The 22,926-nt window shown below is 43.3% G+C and overlaps 1 protein-coding gene and 1 long non-coding RNA gene across 2 annotated transcripts in view; one reads left to right on the top strand and one right to left on the bottom strand.

Moving 5' to 3' along the window:
* Positions 1 to 22,926, bottom strand: part of LOC104652046 (uncharacterized) — a 217,943-nt gene that overhangs the window by 94,842 nt on the left and 100,175 nt on the right. The gene's annotated exons all lie outside the window — the stretch shown is intronic.
* Positions 1 to 22,926, top strand: part of CCDC60 (coiled-coil domain containing 60) — a 216,293-nt gene that overhangs the window by 146,712 nt on the left and 46,655 nt on the right. The window contains exons 4-5 of the mRNA XM_003932195.2: positions 879 to 986; positions 10,586 to 10,693. Of these exons, the coding sequence (XP_003932244.1) occupies positions 879 to 986; positions 10,586 to 10,693 (216 nt within the window). The remainder of the gene's footprint in view (positions 1 to 878; positions 987 to 10,585; positions 10,694 to 22,926) is intronic.

Raw genomic sequence — 22,926 nt, 5'->3', positions numbered from 1 at the left:
ATGTGGACAATTGATTCAACTACATACACACAGAGAGAGAGACAAAGAGAAAAAGAGTGGATTAATTAAAACTTGTCTGTGGACTGAAGTTGGCCATGAACAAAAACTATATACCCTGCAGCCAGGTGTGATGTCTCACGCCTGTAATCCCAGCACTTTGGGAGGCCAAGGCAGGTGGATCACTTGAGGATAAGAGTTCAAGGCGAGCCTGGCTAAGGCCATCTCTACTAAAAATACAAAAAAATTAGCTAGGCATGGTGGCACATCCCTGTAATCACAACTACTTGGGAGGTTGAGGGACGAGAATCCCTTGAACCTGGGAGGCAGAGGTTACAGTGAGCCAAGATCACGCCACTACACTCCAGCCTGGGTGACAGAGTGAGACTCTGTCTCAAACAAACAAACAACAACAACAACAAAATATATATCTCCTATGACTCAAGCCTGACAAACCCCCTTCCCCGAAAAAACCCTATTTTCTATAATGGAAAGGATTTGTTCTGCTGTGATGGTGGAAATAAAAAAAATACCTAAATATGGTATTAAATTGCTATTTCCAGAACACTGCTGAAAATATCTCTTGTCTGGACCTTGAAACAAACATTTCCAACCCTTAGTGTGGTATACTAGTATACCACATGATTTATCTTGTTTATTCTCTTGGCTCTTCTAGCAGAATATATACTCCATGAGGGCAGGGACTTTTATATGCTCTGTTAAGGAACTGCATCTAAAACTCTCATCCCTCTGGCAGGAATTATTTGCCTGATACATAGTAAGTGCCCAGTCATATCTGCCAAATAGATCCTAGTGAGAGAAGGAGGTGTTCAAAGCTACTGCTCGTGGTTCACTTTGTTCTTTGTCTGCTTGTCCTTCAGCACCTATGATGATGAGAAGCTCAAGAAGCTGGGAGCTGGAGTCACACGTCGCCCGTTCACTCCCATCCACAGCTGCATCATTTCTCCCTTGCTACCCGAGGCTCACATGTAAGTAGTTGCACCTCCAGCTCATTTGTTTTGCTAGCTTATAAATTGAAGCCGAACTGAAATGACTCAATGAGCTGTCATGTCAGGAGCTATTCCTTTGTCCTCTTGAAAGGGGCATGAAGCCTGGAGCTGGCAAAGCTACTTGGCATATAAAAATAACAGAAAGTAGACACCGTAGTTTACAGCTAAGTGGCGAGTCAGCTGGGACTGAGTCATTTCATTTCTTACCAAGCCAGACACTCTAATGTCAAATAGTTTGCAAAGCCTGATAAAATCTGTCTACAGCCCTCGTCGAGTGTATGTGAGAACATCTCAGCCTGTGCTCAGGGGACACATTTTCCCGAAGAGTCAAGGAGCTGTTTCCCAGAGAAGCCCCTCCAGTTTTCTGACCTGAGACATGAACTCATCATTGCATGGTACAACAGGAGCTAATCAACCTTCCAAAGAACACTTTTGCTTTAGAAAATCTTGACATCTTGTTCCCCTTGTGTCTATTCCAAAGAATCTCAAGACCAACTTTTTTTCTTTCACCAGTTAGCACTTTTCAGCTGGTAGATTTCAGGCACAGGAATATAAGCTTTTGACTTTGGGGCAGGGTTTTTTGGCCTTGACACTGCTGACATTTGGAGAGAAATAATTAATTCTTTGTTGTGAAAGGCTGTCCTCTGTACTGCAAGATGCTTAGCCCCATCCTCTACCCACTAGATGCCAGCGGTGACAACCAAAAATATCTCCAGACATTACCAAATGTCCCCTGGGGGCAAAACTGAATGAGCCCCCACCCCCACCCCCACCACACACACACACACACACACACACACACACACACACACACACACACTCCACATTGAGAACCACTGCTTTAGGGCAATGTATTCATTCAGAGCTGTGATACGATGATTCCAGACTTCTCTGTCTGCTCATTTATCAAATATTTATTAGGATCCTACAGTGTCTGCAGTGATAATGGCCACTCCTCATCACTCTGCAGCCATTATCTCACTCAGTCCTCTCAGCCTCCCTATTGTGTAGGTGTATCATTATCCCCTCTCTGCAGATGGGAAAGCAGAAGCTCAGAGACATATATTCACCTGTTCAAGGTCACAGAGGTCAGTGTGTTGCTGACTCAGGTCGATCTGACTGCAGAGCCCAAGCTTTCATCACCACACACTACACAGAAAGTAGATCTCAAAGCCTTGCCTTTAAGGAGCCCATAATGTATTTGGCAAGCCAAGTTTCCTATACGTGAAGAGTAACAGAATGCAAGAGTGAAATCATAAGATAAGATGGCAACAAAAGAAAATCACTAATTAGAGCACTTACTGCATGAATGGAAGACGCAAAAATCATCCCCAGCACCATCATCATCATCATCATCATCACCATCATCCCTACCATCGTTATCATCATCACCATCATCATCATCCCTCCCTAATATTTCAGTCATTAATGAGCCCCATCACACTCCACTCCATCCCACTTTCCTCCTACCTCTGTTTGATTGGTATTACGATTATAACATAGCTGGCGCCTAAACTTGATGTCTTTAAAGCATTGACTTGCAAAAATGGGCCTTGCAACTTCTCATGATGTCTCTTAAATACACTCTTGCACTTCTGGTCATGTCTCCATGGACAAGCCTTCCAGAACCAATTGGTATAGAACCAGTGGGCTTTCCCTTGCATCTGAATCATCTGGGGCTGAGGGGAGAGCAGGGAGGAAATGTTTCAGAGAATGCATATCCCTGAGCCCCATTCACAATTTATTTGGTCTGAGCTACTGAGGTTTACTTAAATCAGCTATGAAGAGATGGAGAGAATTTCTCACCCATCTTCTGTCAATGTCAGATGGGAAAAGTAAAGCGCAGAAAGGGGGAAGAACCTGCCAAAAGTCTCATCACAGAAATCTTTTTTTAAAAATATTTTATTTCCTTAGGTTTTGGGGTACCCCAAAACCTAAGATGCAATAAAAAAAAAGAAAAGAAAAAAGTGCATAGCTACACAGATGGAGAGTGTACACTATCTAGTGGGAAAATATTTTTTACACATTTGTACACACACAGTAGCAAAATATAAACACTACTGCCTTTAATACAAGGAATATAAAGTACTTATTAAAAATAAATTATGTGAAACTCCAAAAAAATAGAAATAAATGTATTATAAGCAAAATATATATATTTTTTTATTTCCTTAAGTTATTGGGGGAACAGGTGGTGTTTGGTTATATCAGTAAGTTCTTCAGCAGTAACTTGTGAGATTTTGGTGCACTCATCACCTGAGCCATATACACTGCACCCAATTTGTTGTCTTCTATCCTTCACCTCCTTTCCACCCTTTCCCCTTGAGTCCTCAAAGTCCATTGTGTCATTCTTAGGCCTTTGCATTGTCATACCTTAGCTCCTACTTATGAGTGAGAACATACTTCGTTTGGTTTTCCATTCCTAAGTTACTTCACTTAGAATATAGTCTTCAATCTCATCCAGATTGCTGCAAATGCCATTAATTCATTCCTTTTTATGGCTGAGTATATATATATATATATATATATATATATATATATATATATCTCACAGCTTCTTTATCCACTGGTTGATTGATAGGAATTTGGGTTGGTTACATATTTTTGCAATTGCAAATTTATAACAGGAATCTTGATCTCCTGACAGCTAAGTCAGATCTTTACACCAGGTTTGTTACATAGGTTAGTATTATTATTAGTGTCACAGTGGATATGGTTTACATTCGTATTAGACCGGGGTCAGCAAACTTTTCCTTAAATGGCCAGACGGTAAAAATTTTAGGCTTCACTGACCAGGTGGTCTCCCTTACAACCACTTAACTTTGCTGTTGTAGAATGAAAACTACAGCAATGGATGTGGCTATGTGCCAATAAAGTTTTATTTACAAAACAAAAGTGGCAGGCCCACTGGCTGTAGTTTGCTATAGTCCCTGTCCAGGACTGAAGGCTGCCTTTTCTTATCCTCAGCTCTTCGAAGGCTCTGGCTGCATTTGATGATTCTATTTGTAAGGTATGGCTGTATTACAGATCACCTCAACATGGAGTGGCTTAAAACAACTATTTAGTATTGCTCCAAAGCCTACAGGTCAGCAGGGTGGTTCTGCTGGTCAGGCTGGCTCAGCTGATCTTGGCTGGATGTGCTTATGTGTGTACACCCAGCTGATGGGTGAGCTGGAGGTTGGCTGATCTAGAATGGCCTCATTCTCAAGTCTGTTGGTTGGTTGTTTGGTGACCAGGGTGACATGGGTGAGATGCTGAATGTCTCTCAACACCCAGCAAGTGAACTGAGACTTGTTCACATGGCAACAGAGAGGGTTCCAAGAACAAGATCCTAAGTATCCAAAGCACCTTGAGGGAAATCATCATCTGATGATGACGGTGTTGGTGATGGTTATTGCATTTTCTATCCATGAACTAGACTCTCTCTCACCACATTCTGCTGGCCAAAGCAAGTCAACAGGCCAGCCTAGATACAGGGAGTGTAGGGAAAGACTTCACTTCTTGATAGGGGAAGCAGCAAAGTCACATCCCAAACTGTGCAAAGCAGAGAGGGATGGTGTTGTTGTAATCAGTCTACCAAAAGGTACCAGGGCTGGCTCTGTCTGGTAATTCCCAAACTCTCAGTTGTCACATCAGCCAATGTGGATCACAGCCTGGTCAGTCCCTTCAATCCCTGTGTGATTGATCCCAAAAGTGGCTAATTCCAAATGGACTGTGTAGGGATCAATTCAATCATGTACCAAGAGACTGACTGACCTTTATCTTTAAAAAAGGAAGGGGTGGTCTCTAGGAATGAGAAGCAGCCCCTCGTTTTTCCCTCTTAGATGACTGGGCTATGCCCCACAGCTTTTAATGAGCAATTGGGCAGCAAGTGCAATGCCTGAAACCTGTGTCCAGATTTGCCCTTGGCAGTCAGCATGGGGTGCTTGGAATGGCTTTGAATGCTTTCTCCAATTTCTCTTAGTAAAAGGGAAAAAAAATGTTTTCTTCTCAGAGCTGTTTATGCCCACTGGGATTCTGGTTGGTACAGCAGTTTTAATAGAGTGAGCTATTCAGGTGTGCTGACCGCTGGTGCTCGCCCAGAGTTCTGAGCTCAGGGACTTCAGAAGCATGCTTTGTGTATCCCTGTTCAGCATTCTCACCTCTTATACCCTGCATTTAAAAAAAAATAAATGTTCTCTCTTTTAATTTGATAAAATCCAAGATACTATGCTATGACCTGACACATGATCATTATGAGAAAAGACTGATTTCTATCAAGCATTCTTCTGGGGACTTTTTTTTTAAAGTTTGTTTCACTGCAGATCAGATGAGCAATCATCAGGTTTAGGGCACTTTTTATAAATGGAGAAAAAGGACCAGACCTATCAGATGAAACCCTATTCTGATGTAAAGGGAGTCCCTACCCTATAACGAGACAACATCCACACTGTCATTAAGAGCATGAATTCAGAAGCCAGATTGCCTGGGCTCAAATTTTCCAACTCTGCCATTTGCTGTCTTTTGTGACCTTGGACAAGTTACACGGCCCTTTATGCCTCAGTTTCCTCATCTGCAAAATGGGGATAATAATAATACCTTCTTCAAGGGATTGAATAAGAATGAAATTCATTAATGCATACTGGGCACAACAGTGTCTGGCATAGAGTAAGTGCTCATATGGGAAGTGTTTACCATTACTGTTACTTTGTTGTTTTGGTTGTTGTTGTTTTTGATACTACTTTTCATTATCTCAGTGATTCTGTATATAAGAATTAGGCTCGAGTACAGGTGCAGTGGCTCATGTCTGTAATCTCAGCACTTTGGGAAACTGAGGCAGGCAGATCACTTGAGCCCAGGAGTTTGAGATCAGCCTGGGCAACATGGCAAAACCCCATCTCTACAAAAGACAAAAACTAGCTGGGTATGGTGGTACATGCCCATAGTCCCAGCTACTCAGGAGACTGAGGTAGGAGGATTGCTTGATCCCAGGAGGCAGAGGCTACAGTGAGCCGAGATCATGCCACTGCATGTCAGCCTGGGTGACAGAGTAAGACCCTATCTCAAAAAACATTTTTTTTGCTCAAGTTATCAGTTCAGAAAAATATCAGATCTGAACCAATTCATTCCCACTGTCTTCCATCAGTAACTGGAAATCTATTGAGCCTACTCTGTGCTCGGAACAGGGCACCCTGTGGTGAAGACCCTGTAGCTTGCAGGCTCATAGGCTGGAGAGACAAGTAAACATGCAGTTACAGTAGAGCAGGAACCCAAAGGCGGGGACAAGGAGAACACATTGTAAGGATGGGAAACCTCCCTTTTAAACCTCCTTAGAGTGAGCCCAGCCCAGACCTAAAGCAATCAAGGAAGGCTTCCTGATGGAGATAAGAGCTGAAGCCCAATAACTGAGAGTCGAGAAGGAAGAGGAACAGAAATATGTACCAGAAGCAGGGAATAGTGCTAAGCACGTCACCTCACCCTCACTCTCACCTTTTGAGGGAGGTACAGCGATTACTACCATTTTATAGATAAGAAAACTGAGGCTCAAAGAAGTTAAGTAATTTCGCCAAGGCCAGAGGGCCAGTAGGTGGCAAAGCAAGAAGTTAAACCTGGATAGTGCAAAGAGCGACCATGGTGAGCTTGAGCAACTGAGTGGATTTTTGCCAGGTTGCAGATGGTAGCACAAGGAACAGACAGGACAACTCAAGAAGAGGCTCACCGGACCTCCTGTGTGATGGGGAGGTGGGCGGGGCCTCCTGTGTGATGAAGAGGTGGGCGGGGCCTCCTGTGTGATGGAGAGGTGGGTGGGGCCTTACGTGTGACAGTGCATTAGTTTGCTGGGGCTGCCATAGTCAACTACTAGACTGGGTGGCTTAAAGAACAGAAATGTATTTTCTCACAGTTCTGGAGGCTGACAGCTCAAGATTAAGGTGCTGTCAGTTTGGTTTCTCCCAACTCTGTTGAGGTAGGAGGATCGCTCTCTCCCTACCTTCTCTCAGTGTCCTCACCACGGTCTTTTTCTCAGTGCTCGAAGCCCTAGTGTCTCTTTGTGTGTCCAGATTTCCTCCTCTTGTAAAGACACCGGTCAGGTTGGATTAAGGCTCACCCTAATGGCTTCATTTTTAAATGAATCGCCTCTTTAAAGGTCTCATCTCCAATTACCGTCACACCCTGTGGTACAGGGGTTAGAGCTTCAACAAATGAATCTGGGATGTCCACAATTCAGACGATTACAAATTATTTAGGAGGTTTGAAGATTTTTCTTTTCTTTTTTTTTTTTTTTTTTTTTGAGGTGGAGTCTCGCTCTGTCACCCAGTCTGGAGTACAGTGGCGGGATCTTGGCTCACTGTAATCTCTGCCTCCTGGGTTCAAGCAATTCTCCTGTCTCAGCCTCCTGAGTAGCTGGATTTACAGGCACATGCCACCACGCCCAGCTAATTTTTGTATTTTTATTAGAGACATGGTTTCACCATGTTGGTCAGGCTGGTCTCAAACTCCTGACCTTGTGATCTGCCTGCCTCAGCCTCCAAAAATGCTGGAATTACAAGCATGAGCCACTGCACCTGGCCAAAGTTTGATGATTTTAAGCAAAAGAGGGAGAGGGTCAGGTTGGCATCTGTTCTTGTCACCTGCAGAAATGAATCTGATGCTCACATGCCCCACCTCCCCTCCACCCCTTGTGACCAAGCAGATCCCATCTCACCAATTCACTTCCTTTGTTTATTTCCCTCCCCACCCCACACATGCCAAAGCCCAGGCCTGCAGAGCCTCCAAGTTGCAAAACAGAAAAGCCGGTAGGTCTCTCCCTCAGCCTCTCACAACCTCCTAGGGTTGTGGGGAGGGTGTAGTGAGGTGCTCATGGTCCAGTGCCAGGCATGTGGCACAGCTAGCTGCTGCTAGTGCTGAATGCTGGACATGGCCTCTGTGCCCAGACCTACCAAAATGCTGTCACCTTTAGGGCTCAAGACAGTGTTAAGGGAGAAGAAAGAGACAAGAATTGAAAAGGGGTCAGGTACAATAGCTTATACCTATAATCCCAGAGCTTTAGGAGGCCAAGGCAGGAGGATCACTGGAGGCCAGGAGTTTGACACTAGCCTGGGCAACATAGCAAGACCCCATCTCTACAAAAAAAATTTAAAAGTTAGCTGGGCATGGTGATGTGTGTCTGTAGTCCCAGCTGCTCTAGAAGCTGAGGCAGGAAGATTACTTGAGCCCAGGAGTTGGAGGCTGCAGTAAGCCATGAACTCCAGTCTGGTGACAGAATGAGAGCCTGTCTCTTAAAAAAAAAAAAAAAAGAAGTTTTATTTAATAAAATAGCTGAAAAGGCTGTGGGCTTACAAGTTCTTTAAATTAGAAGTAAAGGAATAGTAGGTGCTTAGTAAATAATTTGTGGAAGGAAAAGACCCGAGGGAAGAAGGGAAAGAGAGTTTCTCACTGTAGTTTTCCAAAGACCTGGTGGATACAGCCACCCTAGTACACAGGGCTGAGGGGTGGGTGAGGGCAGGGCCATTCCCCTTTAAGCTGAGCAAATGCATGCCCCTTAAGGGATTAACCGGGATAACCCTGGGTCAGCTCCACATTTGAGCCCAGGGTTTGGGTATCACCTTCTGAAGTGGTGCCTTCCTGGAAACAGAGAGTATAGATACCTTCCTGCCCCTGGGAACACCAGGCTGAGGAACTCTGGGGAGTGTGGATCAGGGCAGGATGCAGTTTCAGAGAAGAGCAATTACACAGGTCTTTAATGGAGGCATCTGGCCCATTAGCGTAAGAGGAGAAATCTTGCGGGGAGGAGGGCAGCTGGCCAGGACTCCACCTGGTTCCAGGAAAAAAGGCAGACAGCAGGTTAACCCTCTCCTGACCTCGCTCTCGGGGAGACCACTGTGTTGGCGTCATCAGCACCTCATCAGAGCCCAGGCTTGTGAAAGCACAGACATGAAGTTAAACTGACACTGGTCAAGTTCTCACTAATCCTCGTAGTGCGACCTTAAGTCACTCACTGCCCCTCTCTAATCCTCCCGTCCCCCATTGTAAAGTGGAGGTGGGAGCGGTATATTACCTCTAGGGCTGCTGTGAGCTTTAAATGAGATACTGGGAACCATCTCAGTCACCAATAAGCTCTTTGACATTGAGCAAAGTGATTCCACCTCTCTGAGCCTCAGTTTCCCCTTCTCTAAAATGTGTGTAATAATTCATACCCCAGCAGGCTGCTGGAAGAATTAAATAATGTGTATAAAATGCCCCTATCAATGCCTGGCTCCTTGTAGGCATTTAATACAAAGTATCCAAAAAATCAGAAAATGTAGGTGAGACCCATGTAATTGTTGTTTAAGACAACAAACACATAGGCCATGTCCATTTAGCAATAGCAGTGGCTAGCTGTGCCACAAATGCAGTGGTATGATCTCGGCTCATCATTGCAGCCTTGACCTCCCTGGCTCAAGTGATCCTCTTACCTCAGCCTCCTAAGTAGCAGGGATCACAGGTGCATGCCACCATGCCCAGCTTATTCTAATTTTTGTATTTTTTGTAGGTTGGTCTTGAACTCCTGAGCTCAAGCAACCCACCTGCCTCAGCCTCCCAAAGTTCTGGGATTATAGGCATGCACCACCATGCCTAACCTGTGATGTATTTTTAAACAGTGTTTTAGTAACCATTTTCTTTTTTTTTTTTTTTTTTTTTTTTTTTTTTTTTTTTGCTTTTTTGAGGCAGAGTCTCGCTCTGTCCCCCAGGCTGGAGTGCAATGGCACAATCTCAGTTCACAGCAACCTCTGTCTCCTGGGTTCAAGCAATTCTCCTGTCTCAGCCTCAGGAGTAGCCTGAGATTACAGGAGCCCGCCACCACACCCGGCTAATTTTGTATTTTTAGTAGAGACGGGGTTTCACCATGTTGGTTAGGCTTATCTCAAACTCCTGACCTCAGTATTCACCTGCCTTGGCCTCCCAAAGTGCTGGTATTACAGGCATGAGCCACCGCACCCAGTCTAGCGAACACTTTCAAGTAATATGCTCTATGTGTTTTTCTTCAAAACCCAGCTGTATTTTCAGGCAAAGGACTCATAAACGCAAAGCAATGGATCCAATTTTTAATCTGGGGAGGGGAAGCACAATTAACACACTAGTTTCCCTGTGTTTCCAGACTTTTTACACACTCCTAGTTTATTTATTGTACTCTTATCAGATTAACAATTGGACCTACATAGGATACTGATTTCCTTGAAGCCTCTCATTTGCCTGAGTCAAGACTTCTAGCTGGGGAACCCCTCCTTTTTTCTCTCCCTGCTATATATACAAATTCTCAGAAACTGGCACTGGATAATCTCATTTCAAGTTGGCTCTACTACCTACTGGCCTGGTGACCTGGCACAACACCGTTAAGTCCTGTGAGCCTCTGACTCCTCATCTAGAAAATGGGCTAAAGAATATCTCATGGGCACATTGCAAAGGCCAAATGAGATGATACATGCCAAATACTTACGCATGCCTGGAGCATAGTGCCCACTCCCTCACTGGGAGCAAGTACCTCTACTATTTCTGTGGCTATTTTTGTGAAGAATGTTGTTCTAACAGGATCCCACTGTATTCCCTCTGTCTGTCTGCAGCGAGCCCCTCTTCCGCCAGCTCTGTGCTCTCCACTGGCTTCTGGAGGCCCTGACTATCGACCACACCCACCACACCATGAAGCCTGTGATCACCTGCTGGAATCCAAAGTACGCCTCAACCCTCCAATTTGCAGTAGACTAGCAATAGGCTGGGCAGTGGGGAAGGGACTCCTGTACATTCTTCTGCTCCCTTTGCTGTTTTTGGTGGGTAGGTTGTTTTAGGAGCTCTTATATATGCTCTGTGGGATCTGAACAGGGGAGAACCAGAGACAGCTTATGCAGATTCATGGGAGCCGGCTGTGTGCATCTCCTTCCCACATCTCTTCCCAACTCCACATTCAGTGACATCACACGGGTAGCCTGAAGTCAGCCAACCACAATGGGAGTATTTACACCACAGAAATTGGCAAGCTATGGAAGCCCATCACTGGATCCACAGCTCCAATGCTCTCCAACTCTCTTCTTGGACTGTGTCTCCCTAACACTATTTTTTATTCTTCTTCCCTTTCCTCCTCATTTCCCTCCCTCTTATTCTTTCTTTTCTTTTTGTTCTTATTTTTATCCCTTCTTTGAAGTTTGCGTTTCATTTTGCTTTGGCCTTTTTGTTTTTTTAACATACATTGGTGGCTATTTCTCCACTTGGACACAAGGGATTATTTGGTATTCAGTTCCCTGGAGCAGCTGGGTTTGTACAGGCAGAAGCTCCAGAACATGTCGCCTAGGTCAAGAGAAGTGTTAAGTGTTCCCAGCAGAGGAGAGAGTTCATGCAAAAGCTTTGAGGCCACTGTTGCAGGAACAGCATTGTACACACAGGGCAGAACAAAGAACAGACAGGCAGGTAAAGACACTGGTTCTTTAAGAAGAGTCAGGTTGTTTGTAAGAAGGGGACAAAAAAGGTAAAGAACCCTGACTTGAGGAATCAGATTTTCACTGTGAAAATCACAGGCTGAGTTAAATGAGATAGTTCCCCACCTGCGGTGCTAACCTGTGCACTGACATTGCCACCCTCTCACAGTCCTGCCTCCCAGGTGGACCTAGTCTTCCTCCAACCAAAACTTAAGTCTTAATTAACTCTTTCCTCTTTAAGACATTTATTACCCATTCCCTAGTTCTCCTCCACCCCCAAGTCATCTCTTACACCAGGACCTAGAGAAACTAACCTCAAATGCAACCAGCAATATAAATCATGCATCCATTGATAGATCAGTAACTCCAATTAATTCAGTGTTTTGAGTTAGAATGAATTTTAAACTATATTCATTTTTTGATATAAGTGGTTGACAGACTATTTTTTTTAAGCAGCAGACACTCATTTTTTAAAAATAGAAACCCCTATAATGTAAAACAGACTTTTCTAAATCAAACTTCTTCATGAAGCAAGAGGTTTGGGGGCCTGGGAGAGCTAGGACCCCTCCAACTTACTTCTGTCCTCACCATGGCACCCTAAGTATTTCCAAAATATCTTGTGGCTTCCAAAATTCGTTTGAAAACCACAGCCTTAAAACATTTTTTATGCCTTTTATTTTTTTAAAGAGACGAGAGTCTTGCTCTGTTGCCCAGGCTAGAGTACAGGGGCACAATCATAGCTCACCACAGCCTTGAACTCCTGGGCTCAAGCAATCCTCCTGCCTCAGCCTCCCAGATAGCTAGTACTGCAGGTGAATGCCACCACATCTGGCTAATTTTTTTTCTTCCTTTTTTTAAAAAAATTATACTTTAAGTTCTGGGGTACATGTGCAGAATGTGCAGGATTGTTACATAGTTATACACATGCCATGGTGGTTTGCTGCCTCCATCCCCCCGTCACCTGCATTAGGTATTTCTCCTAATGTTATCCCTCCTAACCTCCCCACCCCCTGCTATCTTTCCCCTAGCCCCCCAACCCAACAACAGACCCCAGTGTGTGATTATCCCCTCCCTGTGTCCATATGTTCTCATTGTTCAACACCCACTTATGATTGAGAACATGGGTGTTTGGTTTTCTCTTCTTGTGTCAGTTTGCTGAGAATGACAGTTTCCAGCTTCATCCATGTCCCGCAAAGGACATGAACTCATCCTTTTTATGGCTGAATAGTATTTCATTGTGTGCATGTGTCACATCTTTTTATCCAGTCTATCATTGATGGGCATTTGGGTTGGTTCCAAGTCTTAGCTATTGTAAACAGTGCTGCAATGAACATATGTGTGTATGTGTCTTAATAATAGAACGATTTATACCCCTTTGGGTATATACCCAGTAATGGGATTGCTGGGTCAAATAGTATTTCTGGTTCTAGATCCTTGAGGAAGTGCCACACTGTCTTCCACAATGGTTGAACTAATTTACACTTCCACCAACAGTGTCAAAGTGTTCCTATTTCTCCACATCCTCTCCAGCATCTGTTGTCCCCAGATTTTTTAATGATCACCATTCTAACTGGCGTGAAATGGTATCTCAATGTGGTTTCGATTTGCATTTCTCTAATGACCAGTGATGATGAGCATTTTTTTATTTGTTTGTTGGCTACATGACTGTATTCTTTTGAAAATTGTCTGTTCATATCTTTCACCCACTTTTTGATGGGGTTGTTCATTTTTTTCCTGTATATTTGTTTTAGTTTTTTGTAGTTTCTGGATATTAGCCCTTTGTCAGATGGATAGATTGCAAAAAAGTTTTCCCATTCTGTTCATTGCCTGTTCAGTCTAATGATTGTTTCTTTTGCTGTGCAGAAGCTCTTAAGTTTAATTAGACCCCATTGTCTATTTTGGCTTTTGTTGCCATTGCTTTTGGTGTTTTGGCTATGAAGTCCTTTCCTATGCCTATGGCCTGAATGGTATTGCCTAGGTTTTCTTCTAGGGTTTTCATGGTGTTAGGTCTTATGTTTAAATCTTTAATTCATCTGGAGTTAATTTTTGTATAAGGTGTAAGGAAGGGGTCCAATTTCAGCTCTCTGCACGTGGCTAGCCTGTTTTCCCAACGCCATTTATTAAACAGGGGATCCTTTCCCCATTGCTTGTTTTTGTCAGGTTTGTCAGAGATCAGATGGTTGTAGATGTGTGGCATTACTTCCAAAGCCTCTGTTCTGTTCTGTTCTATTGGTCTATGTCTCTGTTTTGGTACAAGTACCATGCTGTTTTGATTACTGTACCCTTGTAGTATAGGTTGAAGTTAGGTAGTGTGATGCCTCCAGCTTTGTTCTTTTTGCTTAGGATTGTCTTGGCTATGTGGGCTCTTTTTTCAGTCCATATGAAGTTTAAGGTGTTTTCTTCAAGTGGTGTGAAGAAGGTCAATGGTAGCTTGATGGGGATAGCATTGAATCTATAAATTACTTTGGGCAGTATCGACATTTTCACAATACTGATTATTCCTAACTATGAGCATGGAATGTTTTTCCATCTGTTTGTGTCCTTTCTTATTTCCTTGAGCAGTGGTTTGTAGTTCTCCTTGAAGAGGTCCTTCAGGTCCCTTTCTAGTTATATCCCTAGATATTTTATTCTCTTTGTAGCAATTGTGAATGGGAGTTCACTCATGATTTGGCTCTCTGTTTGTCTGTTATTTGTGTATAGGAATGCTTGCGACCTGGTTAGTTTTTTTTTTTTTTAAGTTTTTAGAGACAGGGTCTTGCTATGTTGCCCAGGCTGATGTCTAGCTCATGGCCTGAAGCTATCCTCCTGCCTCAGCATCCCAAGTAGCAGGGATTACAGGCTATTTATTTTTCTCTAAAATAAAACTGCTCAAGTAATATGAGAATATAATTTGTGCTTATGAAAGTCTTTCAAAAAATGTATAAGTATATAAAGTACGAATGGCTTTCTTCCCTCCCTGATATCCCCTTCTTAAAGAAATCTCCTTTTAAAAGTCCTTCAAAATCTTTCTCTATTTTTCCCCTTGTGCAGTGACTCATGGGCATCTTTCCATACTGGTATACACAAGTTTACACATTCTTTCAATGGCAGCAGAGTATTCTATTGTATGGATGGAGTATGGCCCATTTCTCTATTAACAGACACTGAGGTCATTCCCAAATTTTTGACATTTCAAGTAATATTGCATGGAATATCTTCAAACATATCTTTTATGCCCAGTCGCAAGTGTTTCTGTTGGCTGGATTCTGGGAATGAGAATTCCTGGGTAAAAATGATATCTTTTTTTCCATAGTTGATTTCTTACATTCAAGAAAAAGGCCTCTGAGCCAGAGGGCTTCTGATAGCATTTCATCTCCCTGAGCAAACCACCAACAGCAACATTTTGCCTCCTACACGTGGGCACCCATTCTCCAAAACTGAGAAAAGAACATCATGTAGAATTTGGATTGAGAAGAGAAAAAGGGCCATGTTTCTTTCCTTTGGTCATTTTTAGAAATGTGCTCAGAATGTGACCAAAAATTGTTAACTATAGTAAAAAGATGTAGTGGTCACATTGAGAGTAGCAGATGTTCTACTGTGACTTATAGTGGTAGAATTCCATCAGTGCCCCAAGGATGTCCAGCTCTATAAAATCAGAACCAGCCATCCTGAGGGAAAAAAAATGCAGCCCAGGAAGATTCCCATAGGAAGTCAGCGTATCTGTTGGGGTTTGTTTTTTCTAGTTGTCCATTTCTTCCTGGTGGGTATTTTAGCCTAGGGTCAATGACAATGCTAGCAAATGTTTTAACAACCAGTTCTCTAGGAGGTAAGGAACCATGATTTGTGACAATGCCAATTTCAATGGAGTAAATACTCCCACTATGGCTGATTTCAATCTTACCAACATGATGTCCTTCAACTTGGAGTTGGGAAGAGATATACAGAATTTGTTTTTGTGAGCCAGTATGAGCCAGCTCTAGCACACCACTGTTTGGGATTCATTTTTAAAAATTGTGAATCTGGGGGGGGCAGTTTAAGTTCCCTATAAAGTGTCAGAACACATCTTTTTTGTTATAAGAAAGCAGAAAGAGCTCTTCTCTTCAATGCTTAATCTCTATTTATGAAGTTTCACCCTTATAGAACAGTGTGAATTCTCCCAAATCTTCAAGTGCATTTTTTCAAACCCAGAGGGATTAGAGTGATCAAGAGCAAAGGGTTTAGCATCAGTTGAACCCAAACGAGTCAAGGCTGTGCCACTTAATAGCTGTGTGACCTTGGGCAAGTCATTTGACATCTCTAGACCTGTTTCTTCATCTGTCAAATGGGTTCCTGCCTCAGAAGAGTTATTGTAAGGATTAAGCAAGATCAAGTCCATAGAGCATTTAGCCTAATATCTGGGAACACAATGCATGTTCACTAAATGAGAGCTATAAAAGGTAGAAATCCCTATTTTAAAGAGAAGGAAGATGTATAATTACCAGTACCATTGAGACCGAAGGCTAGGAAAGAAAGGAGCTTCTGAGCAGAATTTTACCAACAGGTAAGATCTTTGTTCACTGGGTGAACAGACAAGTATACAAACAAACAGGGAAAAAGAGCTACACAATGCCACCCAAAACCTAGTTGCAAAGATAAACAACCCAGGTAAGGAGCCCAAGAAGGTAATACCAAATCTCCAGTTCACCTGACTGTGCTTTTCTGAGTCTCCACCATCAGGCAACCAGTATCTCCTGTTACTAAAGCCTTTTGACATTTAAATGCTGGGCCCTGACACCCACCATGCATTTTCCAAAAGGAAATATCCATCCTCAGGGACCAGTAGATCTCAGAGGCTCCATTTCGATTAGGCATAATGACAGCTGTAGATCCAGTTCCTCCCTCTTACGGATTTCATAGCAAGAAAGTGGGGGTGGTTCGATACCTCAACACGGGCTTTCTACAGGCAGCAAAATTCACTAACTGGAGGTTACTGTGCTGCAAGCAGAATGATCTTTGTTAGTTGCAGGATGATCTCATATTTGGATGGATTGGTGGATGTTTGGGTAAATGAACAGATGACAGATTTTAGGATGTCATTATGAGTTGCATCTGAGTCTCTGCTTTATTGAGAAAAAAAAACTCCTCAACTTCCCAATTTCATGTGGCAATTCAAACACATTATCATTTCTCAGCATCCTTGTTAATTCCACTGCTAACAAGAGAGTTTATTTCAGTTGACAAGATGATCAGGTCCACAATAGAAACGGAAATCAAGCCTTCAATAATGAATGTGCCAATTACTCTTCTCCAAGAGATACAAGCCTCTTTTTAGACAAAGTAGGATCTGGTTTTTTTCATGAAGGCCCATAAGCATTTATTGAAACCCTTAGGGCCAACTGCATTCCAGAATTCTGAGGGTTTTTTTTGTTTTTATTTTTGCATTTAAAAAACAAAATATGAGACATGTCCCATATAGAACATCACACACCCAGAGGGGGCCTGCCATCAAACACAATATTTCTGCAGAAAACAAAGAAGTGAATATTTATCTTAAGTGCATAACAAAGGTCAAAGAAAGAGGTCATCAATAGCCTCCAATCAGTTTTTGTCACACTCTGCTGCCAAATAAGCTATTTAAATTGTTTAGAATTGGTTAAGTGGCTGTGAACCTGTATTGATTTTATTAGAAGATCTACCTAGAAACGAGTAGAACTTTGCAGAGATGCAGACAACATCAAGTGTGGGGAAATGTGACAAGCTCTAATGCTGCCTCCTCTACCCCCGTGGCCATCTTCCCTAGTTGCAGCGAGGACAAAACAGGCCAGACCCCTGGCTAAAGAGTGAAGAGTTACCAACTAACCCTCCAGCAGGTACAGCACACACCCTGAAGGAATCGTTCCAACAGGCTTGAGTCGCCAGAGTCCTGTGCTCTCCCCTAATGCCACAGGGGCAGTACAGTTGTCTAAGTCTTATTGCTTCAGGCTGCCCAGAGAGACACCACTGGGCCCACTATTTAGCGGGGAGACCAGGTGGATGTAATCCCTATGCTTACAATCCTGATTCTTATAATCCTGATTCTTGTAATCCTTACATTTTTTTTTTTGGGGGGGGGACGGAGTTTCGCTCTTGTTACCCAGGCTGGAGCGCAATGGCGTGATCTCGGCTCACCACAACCTCCGCCTCCTGGGTTCAGGCAATTCTCCTGCCTCAGCCTCCTCAGTAGCTGGGATTACAGGCACGCGCCACCATGCCCAGCTAATTTTTTAGATTTTTAGTAGAGACGGGGTTTCACCATGTTGACCAGGATGGTCTCGATCTCTCGACCTCATGATCCACCCGCCTCGGCCTCCCAAAGTGCTGGGATTACAGGCTTGAGCCACCGCGCCCGGCTGTAATCCTTACTCTTAAGGGACACCAGACATTCAAGGACTGGGCTGCCCAGGCACAAAAAACCCACCCTCCTTTAGAAATACACACATGGGCAAAAGGCAACCACACTTTGACGTTACAAATATGACACAAACATCAAAATCCATCTACTGTTTTATGATGAAAATGCGTGGCACTTAAGGGCTTTTTATGTCAAGCACTGCTCTGGGTGTATTACTTTATTTAAGGCTCATTCTAAATTACCAATAAGGAAACTGAGGCATGGAAAATTAATTTGCTCACAGTTGCATAGCTAGCAAAAGGTAAGTCAGGATTTGAACCCAGGTAACCTTGCTGCAAAGTATGGGTGCTTCACTCCCAAATGGTTGTTCCTCTGTAGCTAAAGCCCAAAGTCTTTGATTAATTTAGAGAATAATCTGGTGTCCCCCACTCCATGAAAAGATCTTATTACAACGTGGTACTTTCTGGGAGGCCCCAGGACACAAAAGGGACTTATCAAGATGTTATGACATGCAAAATGCAATTTTCTCTTACAAAATAATTTCAAGTGCCATTTTGCAGATATTGTTTTGAAACTAAATTTTTGCTGTTTGCCTTAGTACATAAGAAGCACCTCTCCAAATCTGAACCTCTGCTGTGGAATTTATCAGCATGTGAATGTACTGAAATATATTTAACCAATATTCCAAGACCTTTAAGTCTTTTCCAAGTTTTTGCTTTCATGAAATACTGCCGCAGTCGGTCTGAACAACACACATAATAGCATTTTCTAAATTTAAATTAGTTTCCCATTGTCATGTAGTACTCCTCCCCCACAACCAAGAAAATCTCATTTTTCACATATCTGCCTTTTCCCGTCACTAGTGGGAATACTGCCATGAAGAAAAGAGACAACACCCCTGTTCTCAGGAGCTTCCATTCTAGAGGGGGTGAGGGAAGCAACAGGTGATAAACATGTAATAATCAAGATACTTTGAGATAGGAATAAGTGTCATGAAGGAATTGATGCTTGATGTGACAGTGATGGGCAGGGAAGTTTTAAATTGGATCGTCAAGGAAAGACTCACTCAGAAGGTGACATGTGAGTGATGTCTCTGATTTCCCCTGCTCTCCTCTTTGCACTGATTTAATCACATGGTTCCTCCACTGTGGTACTCCAGTGGACATCTCTATGGAGTGGGAGAACATGGCAGGAGGATCAGATCTTCACTCAGGAGGCAGGATGGAGCCACCTGGTCTGGGAAGTCCCAGAGCTCTGACCTCTACCCTCTCCCTGATACAGAATCAGCAGCTATTCCCCACGGTCATGGACACATGTGCACGTCCTAACCTAGCCAACAGCTTTCCGCCCTGGGAAGCAGATGTTTTACCCCAGATGGGAGTTTAGAAAGAAAGCACGAAGTATTTGAGAAAATTGCTCCGAATTGCCACCGTGGATAGACATCTTCAAGTGACTGCCTGGAACAAAATGTGCTTGGCGAACACAGTTAAAAAAGATTTGACAGTACTCAACACCCTTGTCCCTTGATTTCTGGCAAATTGGATCCCCTAGGAGGCTTCAGCAGGGGGAAATTACGGTCTGAAAATTATAGCTACATCTCCCCCAGGATCTGCCCTAGTGCCTTGTCTACCATCAGCTGCTCCTCTAAGCCACAGTAAATCTCTGTTGAAAAGAGGTTATTGTTGTAAATAGCTGAACTGTATTTAGATCTCTAGACACAGCACCCATGAAGCCCTTAGCAAGCCCCATTTCTTTTCATCTTCACGGCAATCCTTTGTCACAGCGGCTATTATCCACCCATTTTACAGATGAAGACAGTCAGGCTCAAGAGAGGCTAAACCACTTATACAAAATCACACATGTAAGAAGCAGTGGAGCAGACAGAGGACTCGAACAGCTGGTCCAACCTATTCTTAAATTCACGCTTAACCACGAAGATAACACTTTTCTGGTCCTGATATTCAGAGACTTGCCCGAGGTCACACAGACAGTAAATCACAAAGATATCAAATGGGTGCGCTAAGTAAGTTAGGCTGCCATAACGAACAACCCCCAGATCTCAGCAGTTTAAGGCAAAAGAAGCTCATTCCTTGGCTCACCTTTCAAGTCTATCAGGGAGGCTCTGCTCATTATAGTCACTCAGGGACTCACGCTGATAGAAGCTTCCACCATCAACGAGGCAGAAAAAGGTGGTTTTAGGACTAGCTCTGAAAGCATCTAGCCAAAGTCCCGCATGTCACTTTCACTCATGTATTTTTGAACAAAGCAAGCCACAGTGCTACACTTGCCTTCAGAGAGCAGGGAAGATTCGTGGATAGCACTGATGCTTACCCCACCAGGCCAGGCGGAAGGACCACCAACCCTCTTTGCCTTCTCCACAAGGTATGCAATGGACGAGGCAGCTTAGGTGGTTTTATTTTTTTCTTTCTCTCCCGATTGATCTTCCTTTTTGGGTTATTCGCTACTGAAAATGAAACATCAGAAAGACCGATTCCGTCTAACCAGTCCTTTTCTTTATCAATGGGTTTGCAAGAGCAAGGGCTCCGGGCTTTTTCAGGTCTGTGGAAATCTTGCTGCATTTTTAACTCATTTAGCCTGCTCCTTGAAGTCGCAATAGATTTCAGGTCGTCTTGGAAGTCAGCATTAGTGAAAAACTTCCATCTTCCCTATTGGACCTGAATATTTTAGATTTTGAAAGCTTTTCTGGGACCAGATTTAATTTTAAAAGGGGAGAGGGGGTTGCTTTTGAACTTCAAGAAGAAGGCTGGAGGCTCAGCAGGGGCTGCGTTAGTAAAGGGAAATGCGAAAAGCCCTGTGGTCTTGAAAGAAACGCTCCAAAGTGAAAAAAATAACGCTAAAGCTTCCAGTGGGTGAACCTTAAATCAGACTTCAAAAGCACTGCTAGTTTAAATATTGTTTGTAGGACTGAAGTATTGCTCCTTTCTCTGGCTGGATTTTAAATATCCACTAATTTGATTACTCGGGGGAGAGGCAGGCAGAACCAGCTTAAATGAGCTTCACTGTTAATTATTCAGAGGGCTTTTTATTGTGTAATCAAACATAAAGTCTTACAAAAAGCTTAGAGGCACATTCTCACCCCACCTCCCCAGCCCGACTTCCACTTTGGGTCTGTATGCATTTCTTGCGTGGTGGCTGTTCACTGGCAGATCTTCAGCAAAGTCCCACTGGTGAAGAGAAGACACCCCCAGCTGGGAAAAGCCTTTGATTCTGCTGCTCAGATCTCCATGCCATGAGAAGTCAGCCTCAAGTTAGGTTTATCTTGATCACCTTTTGCCTTCTATATCAGAGCACCTCCCTTCTACCCACAACTACCCGCACTCAGCAGCCCCTAACAAGCCTAGACCCTTGTCAGTGTCTCCCCAAACCAAAGCAGTTCTGTTCGTCCTCTTTTCTTTTTCTTTTCCTTTTTCTTTCTTTTTTTTTTTTTTTTTTTTTTTTTTTGAGACAGAGTTTCACTCTTGCTGCCCAGGCTGGGGTGCAATGGTGGAATCTTGACTCACTGCAACCTCTGCCTCCTGGGTTCCAGCTATTCTCCTGCCTCAGCCTCCAGAGCATCTGGGATCATCACGCCTGATTAATTTTTGTATTTTTAGTAGAGAACGGGTTTCAGCATGTTGGCCAGGCTGATCTCGACTCCAGACCTCAGGTGATCTGCCCACCTCGGCCTCCCAAAGTGCTGGGATTACAGGTGTGAGCCACCACACCCGGCTCGTCTTCTCATTTCAAGTTCCTGCTCTCTGCTAGGTGAGAGCTAGCCAAATAGTAAAAAGGATCCTCATGATCTAAAATTCTTTCTGCAAAGAAAAAGGGGATAAAGAAAGAGATAGGTGGATGGATGAATGGAAAGAAAGATATATGGACAGAGAGACTGACAGACCAATCAGTCGATCAATAGATATGTAAAGGTGGTTGAGAGATTACACATTGAGACTGCCTGCTCTCTTATCAATACAAACCCACTGCCCCATAGCCACAAGTCCAAAATCCAAAAGCTCTGCAAACTCAGTTTTTTCATAAGTCATTTGGCAGCAAAATCTGACATGAACCAATCTAAGTTGGTAGCAAAGTTTGACTTAAAACTACTTCTGGTCTTTTTTCTCCCACCTAGTGTAAATATCAGTGTGTTTCACTACAGAAATATGCGTGTGTTTGGTTATAAGATGCTGTCCCCTTAGCCCCCGCAGAGGGATTATGTTAACATATAGTATACGCAGCACGTCTCCTTTCCAAAACGCCAAAATTGTCAATTTGGCAATACATCTGGTCCCACAGATTTCAGATAAGGGATTACGGGTGTGTCACCCACAGAACCTACTGGGCTTCAGTATCCTTTCCAGAAAATTCCCAACCCATGAGAGGACGATCCAGATTTTGTAGAGCCTGAAGCTTATTTAACTAGGCAGAGGGCACTTTACAAAAAAATATATATATATATAAAATTACAATATCAAATTAGGTACAGGGTCCTGGAAGAGGGACCCACATAAGTAAGGAGCCCTGAAGCTTTAGCTTCATTTGTTTCACTGTAAATGACTTAAACTCCCTTTGTTCTCTCGTCTAAAAAGAAGATGACAATGACTACATCACAAGGTTATAGTGATTGAGATGACTCAGTGAGAAGGCACAGTAGGGTTTTGCCCACAGCATTGTAGAGAACTTTTGCCCAATCAACCTCCAATCAGTGATTTTCACTGTGTAACCCACCCCCATCAGCCCCACCCCCAGCCCCACCCAGTAATATTCTCTGTGTGTCTCTCAGAAATGTCCCTGATAGTGGACCCCTCAGGCAACAGAAAAAGCAAAGATTCTGAAATGAACAGGCTTTTCAATTCACCCCCCAGGAGTAATCACAGACCTGCCCAGGAATCTATGAGAGGACCAGGTCTAAAATGAAAATAGATGCAAACAATATGCAAATATATACCACCTCCCTCCTCCACTCAGTAAGCAAAAGTCTCTTCAAACCTCGATTTCACTCAAAAGAGCCAGCTATGGAGAACTACCCCTCCCATGTCTTCACAAGTACAGGAGTGGGGGCGGAAATCCTAACAGAGCCCAGCCACTATTCCTCCCTATTTATTGCGTTTCTTAAAAGAACTTGTAATAAACCGAGGCTCTGGAAACG

The sequence above is a fragment of the Saimiri boliviensis genome, chromosome 7, assembly GCF_048565385.1.
Source record: "Saimiri boliviensis isolate mSaiBol1 chromosome 7, mSaiBol1.pri, whole genome shotgun sequence".
In the NCBI taxonomy this organism is placed as follows: domain Eukaryota; kingdom Metazoa; phylum Chordata; class Mammalia; order Primates; family Cebidae; genus Saimiri; species Saimiri boliviensis.
Note: the sequence above shows the minus strand (reverse complement) of the source record. Positions and strands in the feature narration are given on the sequence as shown.